The 486-nt window shown below is 65.4% G+C and overlaps 1 protein-coding gene across 1 annotated transcript in view; it reads right to left on the bottom strand.

The window, feature by feature from the left end:
• Positions 1–486, bottom strand: part of CASKIN2 (CASK interacting protein 2) — an 11,384-nt gene that overhangs the window by 2,257 nt on the left and 8,641 nt on the right. The window contains exons 17-18 of the mRNA XM_009576531.1: positions 404–428; positions 3–361 (exon numbers count right to left, since the gene is read on the bottom strand). Coding sequence (XP_009574826.1) covers positions 3–361; positions 404–428 — 384 coding nt within the window. The remainder of the gene's footprint in view (positions 1–2; positions 362–403; positions 429–486) is intronic.

Genomic DNA, 486 nt, shown 5'->3' on the forward strand with positions numbered 1-486 from the left:
GCCTGTGGCTGCCCCAGCCGTGGGCAGCATGGCGGGCGGCTCCATGGGGCCACACTGGCTGTGCAGGTAGGAGAAGGCTTTTTGGGCTGACATCTGCAGGCTGCTCTTCTGTCCGGAGGAGATGGAGGGGTACGGGTGTGCCAGGGTCTTGGGCTGCTCCACTCCCAGGAGGGAAGGGACCGCTGGGGATTTCAAGGAGACGTGCGGGTACATGAAGACGTACGGGGCCGTTGCCTTGCTGGGGGTCTGGGGAGGAGTACAGTGGGTGATCGCCGGTGTCGTGACACCTTTCTGAGCCACTGGCTGTGCGTACTGATCCGTGCCTTCGGGCAGGTTCCTCTCCTTGAGCGGGCTGCCTCCGCTGCCGTTGGCATAGCCGTTCAGCCCCTCGAGGGAGACAAGCTTCCCATAGGGCTCGGGACTGGGCCGTCCCAGCAGGCTGGCTGGGCTCTCCTTGCTGCGGGGTGGTGTGCAGGACTGCCCGCT

The sequence above is a fragment of the Fulmarus glacialis genome, unplaced genomic scaffold (genome assembly GCF_000690835.1).
Source record: "Fulmarus glacialis isolate BGI_N327 unplaced genomic scaffold, ASM69083v1 scaffold6694, whole genome shotgun sequence".
Taxonomy (NCBI): domain Eukaryota; kingdom Metazoa; phylum Chordata; class Aves; order Procellariiformes; family Procellariidae; genus Fulmarus; species Fulmarus glacialis.